Source organism: Phycodurus eques, chromosome 18 (genome assembly GCF_024500275.1).
Source record: "Phycodurus eques isolate BA_2022a chromosome 18, UOR_Pequ_1.1, whole genome shotgun sequence".
In the NCBI taxonomy this organism is placed as follows: Eukaryota; Metazoa; Chordata; class Actinopteri; order Syngnathiformes; family Syngnathidae; genus Phycodurus; species Phycodurus eques.
In genome coordinates this window covers 7,596,831-7,613,838 of record NC_084542.1, presented here as the reverse complement: position 1 = coordinate 7,613,838, position 17,008 = coordinate 7,596,831, and the positions used below count along the sequence as shown (strand labels likewise).

The 17,008-nt window shown below is 42.4% G+C and overlaps 3 protein-coding genes across 3 annotated transcripts in view; 1 reads left to right on the top strand and 2 right to left on the bottom strand.

Moving 5' to 3' along the window:
• Positions 1-6,250, top strand: slc10a1 (solute carrier family 10 member 1). Its single transcript, XM_061704471.1, has 7 exons — positions 1-210; positions 291-377; positions 1,604-1,716; positions 3,598-3,802; positions 3,935-4,113; positions 5,402-5,601; positions 6,148-6,250. The coding sequence occupies exons 1-7, from the start codon at positions 1-3 to the stop codon at positions 6,207-6,209; spliced, it is 1,056 nt and encodes a 351-aa protein (XP_061560455.1). The 3' UTR covers positions 6,210-6,250.
• A 264-nt stretch (positions 6,251-6,514) lies between these two features.
• Positions 6,515-14,024, bottom strand: srsf5b (serine and arginine rich splicing factor 5b). The gene is made up of 8 exons (XM_061704470.1): positions 13,944-14,024; positions 13,566-13,707; positions 12,768-12,838; positions 10,469-10,609; positions 10,320-10,392; positions 9,075-9,148; positions 8,886-8,993; positions 6,515-7,762 (listed from the first exon to the last, which is right to left on the bottom strand). The coding sequence occupies exons 2-8, from the start codon at positions 13,689-13,691 to the stop codon at positions 7,138-7,140; spliced, it is 1,218 nt and encodes a 405-aa protein (XP_061560454.1). The 5' UTR covers positions 13,692-13,707; positions 13,944-14,024; the 3' UTR covers positions 6,515-7,137.
• Positions 14,025-14,751: 727 nt separating this feature from the next.
• The window catches only part of susd6 (sushi domain containing 6), a 40,397-nt gene continuing 38,140 nt past the window's right edge, over positions 14,752-17,008 (bottom strand). The window contains exon 7 of the mRNA XM_061704088.1: positions 14,752-16,912. Within this exon, the coding sequence (XP_061560072.1) occupies positions 16,887-16,912 (26 nt within the window). The 3' untranslated portion in view covers positions 14,752-16,886. The remainder of the gene's footprint in view (positions 16,913-17,008) is intronic.

Below are 17,008 nucleotides of genomic sequence, written 5' to 3'. Positions count from 1 at the left end.
ATGAATCACATCGTGGGCCAGCTGTCGCATCCCGACCCGAAGCAGAACCAAAGCATGCTAACCTTTAACTTGACTGCAAACAGCAGCGCTGTCCTTTTTAAACCCTTTTTGTCACCCGCGATGGACAAAACTATCAACGTGCTCATGGTGATCGTCCTATTCATCACCATGATCTCGCTGGGATGCACCATGGAGGTGTCCAAGATCAAGGTGACTGCTGCAGCCTTCGCTCAGTTCGATAAGCTTGTGATGGTACAATATTAGGCATTGTGTTTGTATTCTCCTTCCAGGGACACATAGTGAAACCTAAGGGGTTGGTGATCGCAGTCCTGGCCCAGTATTGTGTCATGCCGCTGACAGCCTTTTGCTTAGCCAAGGTTGGTTCAATGGTCACCTTAGATCTGCTCACACATACTGTTCTGTACTGTTGCCATTATACTGATTAGATAATAGCTAAATGACCCAAAGGAGGTGTTGTTTTCTTGCAAGACACCGGCTGCAGTTGTTGATATAATACCTGTATTCCTTTGATGATGGCTTGGTATATTCTATCAAGGACAATATACCAATGACCACATTCACATAAAATGATTCTGGCAATCTTTTCGTAATCGGCAAATATCTTCAAAATATTTCACACATAAACATATTTTTCTAAATGCACTGCACTCAGAATGTATTTTTTTCTTCAATCACCATTTTATTTATGACAAAAACAGAACATTTATTATGTAATAAATGATAAATATATGTTTATTTTTATTGTTTGTTTATTGATTTATTGTATTATGTATATAAGTTAATTTATATTGTTGTTATTATTTAATAATACATAATAATAATAATGAACCTAATAAAATACGCACAGTATACGATGAGAGAAAAATGGGGAATACTGTACATTAAAAAGGTACAATTAAAAAAAAATTCTATTCCTTTCAACTGAGCAGTATTATTAATTCATTGACATTCACATCTTCCTTTTTTATGATGTCTCCCCTGCTTCTCACTTATATGCATACATTTGTACTTTATGCCGTATAGCAGTGGTTCTACACCAAATACTATATAAAAAAAATATTAAGTTCTCCAAGTAACACTATAACGAACAAGATTAAAATACAGTAAAATAGTAGGCTTAAGTGTTCATCAAAAACGAGAAAGAGATTGTATTCCTAAAAAGTATATTTATTATTGTAATCCACTGTAAAATTATGCACAGTTTTAACATTAACACGACTAAAAACTACTTAAATGATTTACATGTATTGGACAATTAAGTAAAAAATACAAATAAAAAAGATAGTGTAAATGAAAATGTATTGTACTTTAAAGTTAAATACAACTGAATTGTACTTTTAAAAAGTACCGTACTTAAAAAGTAAAATAAAAAAAAAGATACTGTACTAGATCTCCCCCACCCCCTCTCCCCCAAATAAGCTGTATATATTGTATTATATTTCATCTTTTAAATGTAATTTTATTTTGCATTAAATAAAGTGATTCTTTCCCGTACCACTAGTGGTACTCGTACCACATGGAGAATGACTACCATATAACAATGATGTTGATTGTACCGTATTAATATTAATGTTGCTTCCAGGGCTTCCAGCTGGCTGACATGGCGGCTGTGGTGGTCCTGATCTGTGGGTGCTGCCCAGGGGGGACCCTCTCCAACATCTTGGCCTTGGCTATAAACGGGGACATGAACCTCAGGTACACACACATGCATGGAGTAGTTGATTATTGTACATATTTCAGCGTACAGTTCAATAACCTCATGATGCGGTCGAGTACACACGCTCACTTCCTGTCATCATTAGTGTTGACTGACCTGCTAGATCATAAAACGATGAGACTGTAATATTTATCACAGCACGGCAAACCCCTGTCGACCATTCACCCCAATAGGTCCTCCTTTATCAAGAAGCAGGTGTGTCCTGTGTTGCGTGCTGGCGTGTTGTTCTGTGCATTCCTGGTATGTCAGAACTGTCTGAACGCGGGGGTGGGGCTCTTATCTTGTCCACACCTGGGAAGTGTGGTGTGACACAATGGATCCAAGGTGATACATTTAAGGGATAAATAGGAAGACACATGTTTACAGACAACACAGATTATCACTGATGTAAAACGCAGTGGCCTGGAGGCCAGAAACGATGTGTTGGCTTGTTAATATTAGAGAAAAAAAATACCAGAAAGAATAAGTTGACAAGCGGTATGGAAAATGGATGTTATTTGTTCTAAACTTTGGATGCAGAGGCAAAAACACGACAGGACGACAACGTAGCCGTCACAAACAACTACGATCCCTGCACAATTCAAACATCTCTCACCGTCTATCTGTGGGCAAAGACAAGTGGAAATAAAACTGAGACTGTTTCACTTAATGACCTGGAATAGTTATACAGTTATTAGTTATATAGTTGGCTTACTTTAGCTACAACAGCATTAACTTTGCCCAACATTAGCCTCAAGGCTAGTTGTAATCAAAGAAGCGTACATTTCTGACGTGTATATACGTTTGACACAAAGCAGTAAGAAAGAGACACAAAGAGAAATACAGTATATATATATATATATTTTATCTTTATCTCAAACACACCCTCTTAAATTTTTCTTACTGCCAATGAATTATTATTCATATTATTTTTTTTACCAAGCTTTTAATGTTTGGAGCAGATCTTGCTCCTGTGGTTTGAACAAAGTTACTGAGTTTTAAGGTCATTCACACATAAATTATCATAAATCTTCATAAATACAAACCGACACACACACTGCCTGTCAATTTTGTGTGAGAACAGTGAATTGATTCGATTGTCTCACAGTTCCATTGATCACTCGATAGCAATAAGTTGGAATGAATTAGTTTGTTGTTAAAAAAAAAAAAAAAAAAAAAAAAAGGTTTGATGTAGGCAAGCGACTTTAGCTTGCTACATTTCTTTAGACTTTTACAAAATCTCCCAAATCCATGTGGGAAAATGTTGTTGAACTTTGCGGCCATATTTCCAAAAGGTGTGTTTGGAGCAAACCAAAGAACGCCATACTGTGAGTGAAGCATAATGGTGGCAGTATCATGCTTTAGGGCTGTTGTTCTTCAGTTAGAACTGGGGCCTTAGTCAAGGCGGAGGGAATTACGAACAGTTCCAAATACCAGTCAGTCAGTGTTAGAACAAAACTTAGGGCTCTGCGAGAAAAAGAAGGAAAAGCCTCCTAGAACATCTGAACTTATTTAGTTGAAAGTAATGGGTTAATTCTGAACACAGCCACATGCCAGTTAGAGGAGGGTGTGCACACAACCACATTATTTCCATTATTTTTACTTTCCCTCTGGAAAAAATAAATAATCACTGGAGTTGTACAGGTTATAGGTCACATTAATGGTGGAGAAGATTTTTAAATCATTTACCTTGTTCTCATTTTTGTTTGTTTTAATATAAGAAAAACCTGGCATTTGACCATAAGTGTGTAGACTTCTTATATCCACTGTATTGTACTGCTCTCATGCTAATCACCCTCCATAATTCATGGCAAGTCCTATGATTTACTGTGAATGTTTTATCAATAGAAAGGTTTAAAGTCACGTGTTCGCGTCCACAGTATTGTGATGACGTCCTGTTCCACCTTGCTGGCTCTGGGCATGATGCCCCTGCTGCTCTACCTCTACTGCCAGGGCTTTGGCGACCTGCAGAACGCCGTGCCTTACGTCGACATCACTGTGTCGCTCGCCATGATCCTCGTGCCCTGCGGCATCGGAATCCTCATCAACCACTACAGGCCGCGCTACTCCAAGATTATCACCAAGGTGGGTCAAAAGGGGCTCTATGTACGGTATATAATAAGCCGAAACATATACAGTATATGTTATTCTGCTGACTAAGAAATAAACACCCCAATAAACAAAAAAAAAAACAGTGGTTGTCCTGTCTGCACTCAGGTAGGTCTGACCATCATGTCGATTTCCTTCGTGGCGATCGCCGTCGTGGCGGCCGTAGCAATCCGCAGCGCCATCCTCGCAGTGATGTCGCCTCCCCTTCTGACCACCGGTGCTGTCATGCCCTTCGTCGGCTTCACCTTCGGCTACGTCATCTCGACCATCTTCAGACTCAGCCAAGCGTAAGGCAGACAGAAAGGTGTTACTGAATTGAATTGAAGGTGGAGGGAATTATGAAACAAATACCAGTCAGTGTTAGCAAAAAAACAAACAAACAAAAAACTCAGGCTTCTGCTAGGAAGAAAACAAATGTCAGAAAAAAGCCTACTAGAACATCTAAACTGTACTTGGGGTTAATCAGAAGCACTTTAAATTAGGGCTGCGCGATATTGGATAAAATGACCTTAAACCCGCTATATACAGTATATTGCGATGTGAAATAATACAGGACCAGTGTTGGGTAAGTTAATTCTCTACGTGAACTATTCAAAGTTCAGTTCCCCAGTCCAAAAAAGTAACTGGTTCATTGTTTTTTTGCCCCTCCAATATGTTGGCGATTACCCCCAAAATACTGGCATTTCATTTCCCCATTGTTGCCATCCAGTCAGTCCACACTAGGAGCCTGCAGCTGCAGCTTTCACCCTACAAAAACAAGAGGAAAAACTTTTTAAAAATAATAATAAAAAAATAAAAAATAAAAAAAAGGACCTTTGTCCTTAATGTGCTAACAAAAACACACAACACAGTATGACAGGAACGATGGTGAAAGGACATTGATAACTGTGCATTCCTCGCAGCTCTGGCTGACTATATTAACATAATAATCTACTTACAAAACAAATTCCCTATTATCAAAGTGTGACCGTACAGTGTTTTAACAATAGCATTCTGATACAAATAATGTTTCTGGTAATCGATTTTTACAACATGCACTGTATTACACAAGAACACATTCACTCCCATTTACACAGTGCCCCTGAATGCACCTCGCGCACTCACGCAGCTGCCCTGTGCCAGCCTAGTTTCATTCTGAAGAACGAAATAGGTAATGCAGCAGGCGTACTTTCTTCCTATTAGCATCTTCAAACAGGTCCCTCTGCTGGTCACCTTTAATATTACAGTTGATTCACTGTATAATCCAGACCACCAACATCGCAGCAGACCCTGCGATTTGACTATTGTGCACATATACATTGCGATGACGATGCTCAACCAAAATATCGTGCAGCCCTACTTTAAATGGTGGCAGATGTGTTATGACTTCCATTTAATATGATTTGGAAAGTATGTTTTCATTCTCTAAACAGCCACATCCCTATTGGGGTGTGCAAGACTTGTGCAATCATATCTCAAGTTTAATTTTACTTTCCTTCTCAAAATGTTTTTTTTGTGAGTCGTGCAGGTTGAAGGTTAATCGGTTTTTATAACCACCATCATATTTCCACGACTCATGAACATACTCCCGCTCAGGAAGCGGAGGACTGTCGCTATGGAAACAGGCTGCCAGAATATTCAGCTGTGCTCAACCATCCTGAAGCTGGCCTTTCCACCGGACATGATCGGCCCACTTTTCCTCTTCCCGATGGTGTACATATCCTTCCAGCTGTTGGAGGCCATGGCGCTCATCTTAATCTACAGGTGCCACCAGAGACTCACGAGAAAACAGAAAGGTAAAGAATAGCCAATTTGGTTTATAACAAGCAGCAGCTTCTCACTTCTTTTCCATCTTTCCTGAACCATGATGGCAGAAATCCAGTAAGGATTTTTAGTCATTGACCAATTACAGTACATAATCCTTACTGTTTTTTAGGGATATTTTCTTATGTTTCTGCTTGTGGTGCATTTACGGTGTCATTATGCAGTACAATATACAGAATATCAGCAGATTTAAGAAACATATATATATATATATATATAGGCGTGCATGTTAGTTTGAATGGCTGTGCCCTGCGATTGACTTGTGACCAATCGACAGTCTACCCCCCCTCGCCCAGAATCAGCCGGGAAAGGTGCCACCTCACCTGCGACCCTACTGAGGTCAAGTGACTGGAGAAAAATGGATTGATAAGGCTGCTTAAGTCTGACTTCAGTAGTAGAATGTAGTGACACACCCTCTAATATAGCTTTTTCCTGTCTGCATTTATATTGTATTTCAGATTGTTCTTTTGCATTATGCATAAATTCATAATTTGGTCCGTCTGCTATTTGATCAACAGATGCGTACCAGCCTGCCATGACTGATGCCGGACTAAAAGTACTTTCTGAAGGGACTGTATGACGGACAGGACTCAATTCCTCTATCGCAAACTTGTGTCTGGACTGGAAATCTTATCTTTTAAAGTCCACAGGACTTAAGATGTACTTGAAACATCAATGTTAGGTCTGCTGAGATGACACTCTTGCAGTAATTGTCCACTATTATTATTTTACTTCCGTGCAGGCAGTAGATTCCGTTTCCTATCAGTGACTGTGTTAATGTGAGTGTGAATGGTCGTCTGCCTCTATACATGCCCTCTTATTGACTGGTGACTTCCAGAGTAAATGAGTGGATGGACATTCATAAAGGGACGAAGGGAGAATGTCTAACATTGTTAAAACCGCTTTAATAGGTATGCCCCACATACAGTGTCCCGTTTTTTTGTTTTTTTTTACTGAAAACAAAACCCTTATGTACAAAAGACTATTGTTCCAAACCACATGAACATCACTCACAGTGTCGAATTACATGTACACTCTCGCACACAAAAAATAACTCATAATAAAAAAAAAAACATGAATAGCGTTTATCGAGTCTGTCTCAACGTTTATGTCTACAGAATGTAACCAATCAGATCATCGCGCATTCCCTTCAAAATGCACGCTTGCACATTGATTCGTTCTTCTCATGATGGACTGCCCAATATGGAGAAAAGATGACATTTGAACTTAAAATGGATTTCAAAAGGGTGGGAAAAATAAATTCAAGCATCCCCAAAAGTACAGTGGCTCAACAGTGGAGGCAGAGGAAACAGGAAGACGGCAATGAAGACATTGTGAAGTGACTCGAGGAACAATTAAGAGACCTTGCTTGCGTATCAAATACACCGAATAATCACGAGGGGAAAAAAAAAAAAAAAAAAACATACCTTGCCATCCAAGTTTGATATTTTCCCTAAGAAACATGATTGAGCTTTCACAAACAGATTCTCCTAAGACAAGTGGGTAACTTAATGCTGGCTTTCGGTGGAACGAGACCGGGAACGAGAAACAGGGCCTTTCTCATGAGAAGCAGCAGGAGGTGTAGCAGACATGGATCGTTTGTTTGGATCCAGTGACTTGGTGTTAGGGGAGGATGCATCGCCAGTGGGGGAGCTGCTGCGGGAGCGACTGCGGGTTTTGGCTGGGCTTCCAGAGCGCCGGGGACTGCCCGAGCGCCGGGGACTGCCCGAGCGCCGGGGACTGCCCGAGCGCCGGGGGCTGCCCGAGCGCCGGGGGCTGGCCGAGCGCCTGGGGCTGCCCGAGCGCCGGGGGCTGCCCGAGCGCCTGGGGCTGCCCGAGCGCCTGGGGCTGCCCGAGCGCCTGGGGCTGCCCGAGCGCCTGGGGCTGCCCGAGCGCCGGGGACTGCCCGAGCGCCTGGGGCTGCCCGAGCGCCGGGGACTGCCCGAGCGCCGGGGACTGCCCGAGCGCCTGGGACTGCCCGAGCGCCTGGGACTGCCCGAGCGCCTGGGACTGCCCGAGCGCCTGGGACTGCCCGAGCGCCTGGGACTGCCGGATGAAGAGCGATCACGGGACCGGGAGCGCGAGCCAGAGCGAGAGCGAGATGAACTCCTGGACCGGGAACGACTTCTTGACCTTCAGAAGGCAACAACAGCGAAGAGTAATTATCGAGGTAGGCAGGCAGGTACAGTATCTACTGTAGTCTTTTACTCAGTAGGTGGGCATGTCAATTAGTCGGTAGGTTTTGTCAGTTAAGTCAAGGCAAATTTTGTGCTTTACATGGTTAAAAGCCGTTGAAAACAAAACAAAAATAAAACACACCTCGCTAAAAAACACAGTGCAAGAAATATATATATATTTTTTAAAAGAAATTCTCTAAAATGCTCAATCCTAAACATGAAAAAACACTTGGGTGTGACTTCACTTCTGTTACCAACTTATTCCAATTGTGTGCCGTATAACAGCTAAATGGTGCTTCACCATATTTGCTTTAGACTCTGTGCTCCACTATCTGACCAGAGTATGTAGATCTCAGAGCCCTAATGGGTATATATACCATTAGCATTTATTTAATGTACTCAGGACCTAAACCATAGTGATTTATAGACCAGTAGCAGAACTTTGAAGTCTATTCTATAGCTGACTGGGAGCCAGTGTCGAGACTTTAGAATTGGTGTAATATGCTCTGATCTCTTTGTTATAGTTAGAACGGCTGACCATTGGCCACTGGTTTTGCAGCAATTCAAGATTTAAATTGTTGGTGAGCAGCGTCACAACATCGCAGCTGTAACTGCCCTTCAAAAATACCATGCCATATCACGTACGCTTTCATGACCAAAATATAAGTTTCCGGTTATAAGCGAGCAGCTTCCACCAGTGCCAAGTCTTACCAATAAAGTAATAGTACAGTACACAATTGTGTTTAACAATACTTAACTACAGTCGCCGACTGTATTTTTTCCATGATGTTTCGAGTTCTGTCGGTTTCAGCCACAATGCTCTTTGTGCGGCGGGCTTTAGATAGTACGTAGGTCAAATAGTTGCTAGGTAGGCCAGTTAATTTTAAGGTTAATAGGTAGTTCTCAAGACAGTTGGTAGGTAGGCTTGTCGGTGAGTCAGTTGGGCAGTTCATTGGTCGGTACTGTGGGTCAGCCGGTGAGTGGGAAGGCATATTTGTTCGACTGTAAGTAGGTGCATAACAAAAGACCACGTTTCTTGATGACCCTACAAATAAATGGAAATCGTCAAGAAAATTCACCTCTTCTTGGCTGCCTCAATGAGCTTTATTTTCCTGCCATTGATCTCCTTTCCAGACAGTTTCTCAAGGGCATTTTTCAGGTCGCTGTAAGAGGCAAACTCAACCACCCTGGAAAGATATTGATGGACATTGTTTGGGTAAATTCACACTAATACACTTACACTAATACCCAGAGAAAGAATGACTCACCCTTCATTGAGTTTAGGTCGATGTGCATCTGCAAATGTCACCTCTCCAGCTTGCCTCATGAAATCTTTCAGGTCCTACGCATGTAAAAGGCGGTTAACACGGGGAGAGACTCTGGGCAGTTAATCACAAAAAATGAGATAGGACTGATTTGGTCAAAAGGAGAGATGGTTAGAGTATAACTACTGAGGCTGTACAAGGGGGCCAAGAACCTCAAACCTATCAACCAGTCGCCTCTTCAACAAGACCACATTTTTAGGACCGAAACACAACCTTCTAAGTTTAGGATCAGCCAATTTGTTGCAGTTTTGAGATTCTTGCGCCACCCTCTTATTAGAACTACAGAGACATGAACACCATCTGCATGAATTATATATACTGCAGTGGTGCCACTTGGGCAGATTTTGGCGCAACGAGCCCTGTTTTCTCAGGGCTCCGCACCGGGACCGCCCCTGCCTCGGCACCCTGCCTCAGCAAAGAGAGTGAACAGGGTGGAAGAGAGGAAACTACTACCTGAGAGCGAAACCCTTTGGGGTAACAGCAGATTATATCCACAGGCACCGGGGGACGTATTCACATGCTCTCTCTCTCTCTTTCTCGCGATGTGCGGGAACACCAGAGTGGGGAGGGGGGAGTATCGATTCGATCGAAGCCCCTCAATTTAACGAACCATCGATCAACACGGCCATCGACTCGCACTCTCTCCTCTGCTTTCTCTCTGCCAACTCTGTTTCCTCTCCCTCGCTCTCAGCCACACCGCCTGGCACCCCATGCCTTGGACAGAGGGCGTTGCGAGCGAGCGAAGGGGCCGCCAGCGCTTCCCCGAGTGAGGGGCGAACGCTCACATGACCAGCAGGCTTCAACTAGTAGGAGTAGGACAGAGTGGCTGACACCACAGGCTCAACCCAGACAGAAGGACCCAGAAGGGGCTAACTCCACCATAAGCGAGCTCTTCCACATGACACAACAGTCTGGCTGGCAAATAAAGGGGTGAAGAATTGGTTAAAATTGGAACACAGGAACAGATTACTTGTTTTTTTGTTGTGAGTTAACTTAATTTGCACTAAAATACATCTTACCAAACATGATAAAATATTTTTACCAAATTTAGGAAAAACTACAGTATTTTGAGAAAAATTATACATGTACAGAAATTATTATGGAGACCTAATGATGTTGTTCTCATAGCATTTCTGGTGTATAAGATGCTCGGTTTCAATGCAAAACTTAATTTGTGGCAATACTGACCTGCCAGCTGACACGGGAGGACAAGTTCTCCACAATCAGACGGTTCTCGGTGCGCATCGGAGGTGGGTTTCGACTGAAACGAGGCAAAAACCATGTAAATTGCTGTAAATAATGTTCTCAGTTCGGGACAAAGTGTGAAAATATGATACCTCCGATTGTTCTGAGTGCCTCGACCATAACGATCAGGGAAGTGGCCGCCGCCGCCACCTCCTCTTCCTCCTCCTCCTCCTCCTCCCCCTCCTCCTCCTCTGCCGGCACGTAGACGTACACGAGCGTGCTCTATGGTCACCCTGACATCGCAGACAAAAGCAATGTGCTTAGTACTTGGAATGCTGTGTGGATTTGGTTGAGTTCGGTTAACTTATTCATGACATGAGAGGAGGGTATACAGTGTTCCCCCACTATATCACGGTTCATTGCTAGTGGTCACTAAATCGTCACTCATCGGGCCTGCTTCCTCCTCCTCTTTCCTTTCCTTACGTCCCGCTGCGGTAGCCTCTTCCTCTTCTCGTGGGCGGCTGCGGGGCTTGCTGTTGAGTTTTCATCCCCGCTTGGTTTGTGTGGGGGGTCCGCATCCCATACTCGGGTGGGAGTGGGTGCTGGCTGGAGTGTGTGTGGGGGGGTTCACGGGGTAGGTGCTGCGAGGCGGCCCTCTTCGTCTGTGGTTGTCCTGCCTGATGGGCCCAACCTGCAGTAGCCACGCCTCTTAATCACTCACCTAGCACACACTCACTGTATATATTTTTCTCACTATAGGCACATCTGGGCACACATACATATCCAGGGGGACTGGTATGGGCTCAGGAGGGTGCGGGTGTCGGACCGGGGTTTCAGAACGTCAGTGCTGTTTCCCTGTCTGTCTGGGAAACAGCACTGACTGATTTACTTTTCTCATCTTGTTTACAATTGGGATTTGTCTTTTGTCTTCGTCTTTCACTCCCCTCTAGAAACTTTGTTCTGCTCGACTGATCGACTCTGATTCTAAATAAATATCAATTATAATACTAAGAAACCACAGCGGCAGCTTAAAAACTCCACTGTGACACAGTAAAACTGTTCCGGCATAAAAGGGAAACAGATCCTCCATTCTGCTTGACCGAACAGGACAAAAAAAAATCTGGCCTACGGAAGTAACAAAAATTTAACTGTCCATAATGCAGCGTAATTCAGAGCAAGAAGAGGATGCCTCTTCAGTGTAATAAAGGACAATGTTTTGCCATTTTAATATTCATTGTTCCCACAGAGGAGAGAAAATGTATATACACGAGTATTGTATGTTATTTATATGTGTTGCTATGTGTGTGCTAAAATAGCAGGTATTTTAAGGTTTATAATTACGATTATATGGTAATTTCAGTTAGCCTCCCTATGGTGTTTGACATTGTTTGCACTAGGCTAGCAGACTTTTGTTAGATGAAATTATACGATTAGGTTGAACATTTTGTTTGAATATTAAATGTTGAATTATCTTGTTTTTTGTTTCCGTTGTAACGTAAACTTCAATTGGGAGTGACAAATAACTACCTTGAAGCAAGCACGAGTTGCCTCTTATTTTGGAAAACTGTAAGCAAGAGAGTGAAAACAGTAGGGCTATGCACGAATCGATGGTGACTTGAATTGGTATTTGAGTCAGCTTGGGGGGGGGGGGGGGGGAACAAAACAAAACGCAGAATTACAATTTTCATATTCAAATCACAATAAATCAAAGAAAAACATACTGCTGACTTTATTCTGACAAAAGCCACGCTGCATTTAAAAAAATACAAATTCAAGAGTTTTAGCCTCTTTAAGGCCAACGCCATTTGGACTTAATGTGCATAGCTTCTGCGCAATGTAGCACCACCGAGATCTATGCATAAAGTTTATTTTAAAAAAAATCAATAAAAAAATCAAAATCAATAAAAACAAAAAGATCTCCACGGAAGGATAGGTCCATTACCCTTGCCCCGGGGAGTTCCACAGATATTCATGGCAGCGCCACAACCGAAGCTGAAAAGGAGCCTTCGCCGAGGTGGATGGCGACAGCGGCAGAATGGAAGGGAGAAGATTGATCCAACACAGCACTGCAGATAACCAGCCAGCTAGGTAGTCCTGGCTACGTAGCCAGCCAGACAGCGAGACAGAAAAAGGAAGCAGCAGGTCCCAGATAGCAAGGATTTACGGCAACGACAGGCGCAAAACCTAGCGAGGAATCCTGGTTAAACTAAATACGAAAAACCTTGCCGGGGGTGAGACAGAGACGCGCCAAATTGGATTTTTCATTTGTTGGATTGTTATTTCGGAATGGTACAAAGAGTAACAATTTTGATAGTCATTAGTTACTTTAATAAAAGTCGTGACTGGGGATTTAGAGGCCATATATACAGCCCATGAGCCGGAGTTTTCCCACCCCTGCATTAGATTTTGCACAATGGTTGACTATCATTGATAGCAAAAGAAACTGCTCACCGTTCATTACACAGTTCTTTGCCATCAAGTTCATACACAGCATCTTCAGCATCTCTGGCATCCTCAAACTCCTACAACAAAAAAGCACATTGCATTCCAATTAACACTGTTCTCGTGTCTTTGTTGTAATGCTGAATGAGTGAGAGGCTTGCACAATAGCTGAACAAACTTAATATCCTTGACTTCGGGTTTCAAAACTAGCTTTCCACCAATTTGTTGTGCATGTGTAATAATATGATGAGGCGATTAAACATTTATCTGGTTTCAAAGTCATAACGGCCCTCTGAGGGAAACCATAACGACATTGTGGCCCACGACAAAAATTTGTTTGACGCGTAACCTTGCACGCTTGCAGTCAACTGAGGTATGACACAGCGATTCCTTCCCCCAGGAACAATTCCAGCAGGCCGTCGACGCGCTTGCCGCCGTCCGAGGTGCACTCTGAGGCGGCCAGGTGAGCGCGACTAACCGGTCTTTTCCTGGATTTGCATTGCTGTCCAAGTTTAGTGAGCTGGAGGAGTTTCTCTGGGCGGAGACGCAAGGGGACGGGGTGGAGGGGACTGAAAGTCGGCTACGTTCAAATATTGCTAGCTGTTTGAAAACTGTATAATCATGTACTTTCAAGTAAAATTACTGATTCTGCACTTATACGTTCGCCCGATTATTAGATTTAGTCAAGTATCTGTACTTCTTCTTACATAATGAGAGCTATTACTTTGACAACTCATAAGTTACTGACTTCTCAAAATAGTTTAAAACTACACATTTTGTGAACAAAATGTATTGTACGTCACTCACCACAAAGCCAAAGCCCCTCTTCAGGTCGATGTCCCGGATGCGTCCGTATCCTTTGAAGAATCTCTCCACATCCTTCTCCCTGGCCGAGGGGCTTAGTCGTCCGATGAATATACGCGATCCACTCATCTTGAAAGCAGTAGCCCTATCGATAAACAAACGAACATAATGACACTAGTAATTAATATGTTGTCTTTGTTCTCAGTACACTTATTCGAGCTGCTGTCGTTAAGCACGCCAGCTAGCGCGGCCTAGCTTAGTATCTTCCAATAAAACACGAAAAACGGTGATAGCGAGTAACATATGTGAGGAACTATGAGTTGAATTGAAACAATAAACCATCAATTCTTACGAAAAAAATATGGTTCCTCTAAGAATTACCTTAACGGAGTCTTTGGAAGGCTGTCGGGCTGCCAGCCGAGACGACAAACGCTGAAGACCACACAAAATGGCAGCAACCCACGTGACACTGCAGAAGCCGGTAAAATCCGGAAAAAGCCGAAGTCCTGAGAAGGGATTTAGTTATTTTGTTTTAACCGTTGAGTCGTTTCAGCTACAAACCGGCAGGTGTCCTTCCCATACAAAACATGATGCAAACAGGAATCGACGACAGTATTCAAACCCAATTTTAAACAGTCAATTTTGACTTTGGACCTTAATCACGGTAGATTGTAAACGGGTTGGGTGCCTGTTATTGACAGAAAAAGAAAAATGATTAATACTGAGCTAACGAATCATTTATCACAACACGAGCCTTATACATATTACAGTTAGTGGTTCATCAGTGCCATAACACGGGCTGTCCGTCAAGAGAGCATTGTGAATTTTGTATATTATGTTAAAAAACAATCATAAAATTATCACCATTATTATTATTCCAGGCAGCACAGCCAGCAGTGGTTAGCACATCTGGCTCACAGTTTGTGAGGTTAGGGGATCGAATCTCAGCTCAAGCCTTACTAGGCTGCACAGGTCAATGGAAGACTGTAAATTGCATATAAGGGTGAATGTGAGTGTGAACGGTTGTCTTTATGTGTCCTGCGATTGACTATAGCTGTAGAAACTGGATGGATTATTTATTTCTATTTAGTACATTTCCAATATGACTAACCGTAATAAAGTGACAGCTAATAAACACTCCTGAGCTGTCTTTTACTTAAGTCCTATATAAACTTCAAGAAATTACACATTATTCACATTCAAAAGAAAGCTTTAATTAGAAAGTTATATACACACTGTAAAATTAAATTAAACTTTATACAAATATTAAATTAATATTCTCACACCCACTGCCATGTACAGGGGAAGATCAGAAGCTGAAAGCATTCAAACCAAGAATGAAAATGTTTACTATAACCTGTTATTTTCAGGGAAGAGACACTGTACAACAGTGCCTCTGAATACAACATTAGTTGTTGTTGTTTTTTTTTTTTTTTTTAAACTTTAACCCCATAATATTTTACACCAGGTAGTAAAGAGAAGTAAAGCAATTATGAAACACAGAGGCGCATAAAAATCATCAGTGTCATCATCACAATAGCTGGAAAGGAAGGAAAGGACAGAAAGGGATGGACATTACTTTTTTTGACGACAAACTGAACAGTGAAAAATAAAGACAATTTGTATGCATAGAATAGAAAAGAACAGAGTAAGGCCTTTGGGAAAACAGAAAACGTTGCACTAGTGAAAAAGCAACCACCAAAGCGGATGCTTTAGATAATACATGAAAAAATGTACAGATCTAAGGCAACATTCTGTTAGCAATAATAATGAAGAGCCAAAAAAGATCATATAAATCACATAAGGTTTGATTTTTTTTGGAGTCATGCTGTGTTCATGGGGGACAGCTCAACCACAAAAACACCTTATGACAATCAGGAGGAGGATGACAAAAAGCATGATTCTTTAATATGCTCTTGGTTTTATAAGATTACACGAGTGTAAGCGCTTGGGCGCGCGGTGTATAAAACATAATTATTTAATTTCTTTTTTCACTGCAACCAGTTGCAGTTATGTCAATAATGCGCAAATGTGTTATTTTCAGTTCAGCGTGACTGACGATGGGTGCAAAGCCATTTTTCTAGAGAGATGCCAGTCATCATAAATATTGATTAATAATACACACGGTTGTGTACTGGATTCATTGCCGGATTATAATTGTGTTTTGCTGTTTTCAATTAACGTTGGTCAAGTAACTTGAGGGGGCTGCTTCTAATCTGCGGAGGGGCTGATCAGGAAATGGCTGTTATGAGGTGCACTTTATTGAGAACATGCCCCCTCCTGCTTCATATACAAAGATGCAGACACACACACACGCACACACACACACACACGCATTCACTCACTCAAAGCCAGACTCGTCAGATCAAAACAAAGTGAGCCACACGTCAAACAATAAATACAGCAGGAAGGAGCATTTTGTTTGAGCTACTTTAACGTTTTGTCTTGACCAATCAGCCTGATGGACAGCCCTTCTTGTGCTGCTCGATAAAATGGGATCTCGTGTCTTGCTTTAAGTCGGTTTCATCACTTTTAAGAACCGAAACAACAATCAATCCTACTCATGCAACAGAAGAGGAAAGAAAGCTCTCTTCCAGGTTTTAGAATGAGGTGCCCACACTGCTTTCTACTCTTCCCAACTAATCCCATTCATCCATACAGTATGCTGGATGTTGCCTGGATACAGAGACAGCTAAAAAGAGAGTGAGAGAGAGACAGACACGCAGAGGCGGCTTCATGCTTAATTCAGAGTGGGCCACAGCGCAGTGACAGCCATCACTAAAAACAACATGCAGCATTCACAAAGAGGGCCACAATACCCAACTGTCACTCACAACTCTTCAAGTACAGCGGGAAGACAATTTGGAACACCACAGGACCACTAGCAAACTTAACATTTCCTGTTTTAAATCCATTGATGGCTAGACCATTTTCAGATGGAGCCTGTGTCAATTATAATATATAGGGTGAAATCAGGAAGGAGGTGAGTGTGTGATAATACATAGCCTGTAGCACACAGCCTTGACTCAGTATGTATGTTTGAAGCGTATACAAAGGCTGTAAGGATTTTTAATAAGGTGGCACCACTTTGTCTAGTCTCGAGTTGGCTCCTCTGGCGTTCCATCACTGCCTGTGGGTGCAGTATGTACTGGTTGATGGCTTTGTTCTTTGTCTGTAGCAATGGCCGAAGAGGTTGCGCTGGGCATAGTTTTAGTCCGTCTCTGCTGGCCTGTGAGGGTTGTTTGGGGAAGTTGGGTTGACAGCCACACTCTGTCCTGGTCAGCAGAGAGAGACGGGAGACTGCTGCTAGCACACTGGCAGGCTTCATGCTTCCTTCAGCAAGGGAATATCTGCAGGGAGACAGAACATTATATTCAAAGTGAGTTGGGATTCTCGAGTCATCCAGAACAACATCCCTTACAAAGCAGTAGTAAGTAACTGAAGCC